General features: G+C 57.7%; 1 protein-coding gene across 1 annotated transcript in view; it reads right to left on the reverse strand.

Moving 5' to 3' along the window:
- The window catches only part of DHX38 (DEAH (Asp-Glu-Ala-His) box polypeptide 38), a gene marked incomplete at its 5' end in the record, with an annotated part of 9,317 nt that extends 7,727 nt beyond the window's left edge, over positions 1 to 1,590 (reverse strand). Inside the window, 5 exon segments of the mRNA XM_010074289.1 lie at positions 108 to 184; positions 325 to 443; positions 558 to 723; positions 1,149 to 1,253; positions 1,403 to 1,590. Coding sequence (XP_010072591.1) covers positions 108 to 184; positions 325 to 443; positions 558 to 723; positions 1,149 to 1,253; positions 1,403 to 1,590 — 655 coding nt within the window.
- Positions 1,591 to 2,066: the final 476 nt, after the last annotated feature.

Here is a 2,066-nt window from a genome sequence, read left to right on the forward strand (position 1 = left end):
ACGCGACCCCGTCCACCCTGCTCCTCGCCCACATGCAGAAGCCCACCTATTGCTCCCCCCCACCCCACACTGTCCGCCCCGCTCCTCGCTCGCCCGCAGGCTCTCACCCGCTGGTCGTCCTCCCACTGCTGCCGCTCCTCCTCCGTCTCAAAGGCAATGCCCTCCTCCCCATCTGCATGCCGCCCTGGAGGGGGTGAGCTGGTCAGCCCGGCGCCAGCCCTGCGGCCGCTCTGGAGGAAATCCCACAGAGCCCGACCTTGTGCTGCGCAGGGGAAGGGGATTCCGCCGCTGCCCAGCCCAGGCAGCTCAGCCTGGGCTCCTCACCTCTCCCTCTGGACAGCCGCGGTGTGGACCCCAGGTGTCTCCGGTCGTCAGCCCACTCATTGTACTTGTACGAGGGGGTGGGCAACGGTGTCTTATCCGAGTACCTGCTCCTCACAGACCTGAAAAAACAGCACGAGCAAGGAATTGGCTCCCACAGCTAGGCACTGCTCTTACACACACCCTCTGCTTTCTGCAGCTCGACAGCTCATAGCTGCAGCCCCAAGCACTGATACCTGTCCCGGTCTCTGCGGTCCATGTCCCGCACTGATGAAGGCCGGTGGCTGCGCTCTGAGTCTCGATACGAAGGCGTAGGTGAGGGAGATTCCCACTGTGAGCGGCGGCCGCTGCTGTAGCCACTATCATCTTCCTCCCAGCTGGAGCGAGACGGCGTGGCTGCATCTAGCAGAGGAGATGGGGTTTGACACCTGATGTTCAAAGTGACCCCGGGCACCTGGAGCCATGCCACAACTTCTGGCAAGGGGCACAGAGAGAAGGAATCCACTTGCCCTCCATCTAACAGAAAGGGCTGATGCAGGGATTCGAAGAAAAATTGCCAAAGTACCACATTTGTACCACATAGACCCAGAACAGACCCTAGAAGAGACCCCACTGCGCAGATATCAGTTAGATTTTCACACGCGCAGCAGGCAGATCGCTCCCAGACCCAAGCTGAGCAAGAGTTTTACGGTTGCCCTAGCCACAAGTGTTAGAATATACAGACTTTTCTACCCACCCTTGTCCCGACAAAACCAGCATGAAACAAAAAAGAACAAGTCCCTTCCTGTTAGGTCTCACATGAGAACTCTACTGTGTCCCAATCCTACCTTTGGGCCGATGTCTGGGACTCTCTGGTTCGCTCCTTCTGCTGCTCCGCTCTGATGAGCCATCTCTCTCTGATCTGCTGCTGTGATGACTTCTGTCCCGCTCCTCTGCAAAAAGAAAGTAAGATCAGTGCACACACGAGCTTCCCAAGTCTGCTGTAGAAAATACCACAAGTATCAGTGAAGGATTACAAACAGGCTGAGAGGCAAGCCCAAAACCTAAGCAGGAAGAGTCAGAAAAGTCTGTGAGCAGTTACCGCGGTCCCGTTTACGATCGTGGTCCCGATCCCTACTGCGTTCCTTCTTTCGTTCCTTCTCCTCCTTGGAGGAGGCAAAGACACCATGTTCCCGACGCTCCCTTTCCCGCTGCCGGCTGCGTTCCCAAAACTCCTCGCTGACACCCCCCGTGTAGGAAGGTGTTTCCACATGGACAGAACGGTAATGCCTGGAGAGACAGAGCAGAGAGAAGAAAAGCTCCACAGTGCTGAGGAACAGATGGCCTTTAGCCTGTCTCATACAACTCTAGCTCTAACCTCTGCTACAGCAGAAGTGTACGGCTAAAAGTGCCCTCTTCCTCCTCTGCTAACAGCCCACCAAGCCTGCTGATGCTCTCAGACATGCACCTTTGAGCAGGCCATTGCCTCCAAGCACCTAGAAGCGGACAGTCTCAAAAGTAGGTTGACTGATGAGGCCGTACGGCATCTAAAAGCACTCCTCATCATCACGCCTCAGGGAGAGCACCAGTGATAGAGCTTTCCCCAGACCCTCTCAGATCTACGGAAGTGTCCCCCACCCTCCCCCGGGAGATCTCCAGACCTCCGCACCGCACAGGAGGTTCCAGCCTCGGCCGTTTCGGGCGCAGCCCCCGCACACGCTGGCAGTGCTTGTGCCCCACGCTCGCGCCCGTCCGCCCCGCAGGGA

This window comes from Pterocles gutturalis, unplaced genomic scaffold, assembly GCF_000699245.1.
Source record: "Pterocles gutturalis isolate BGI_N339 unplaced genomic scaffold, ASM69924v1 scaffold15207, whole genome shotgun sequence".
In the NCBI taxonomy this organism is placed as follows: domain Eukaryota; kingdom Metazoa; phylum Chordata; class Aves; order Pterocliformes; family Pteroclidae; genus Pterocles; species Pterocles gutturalis.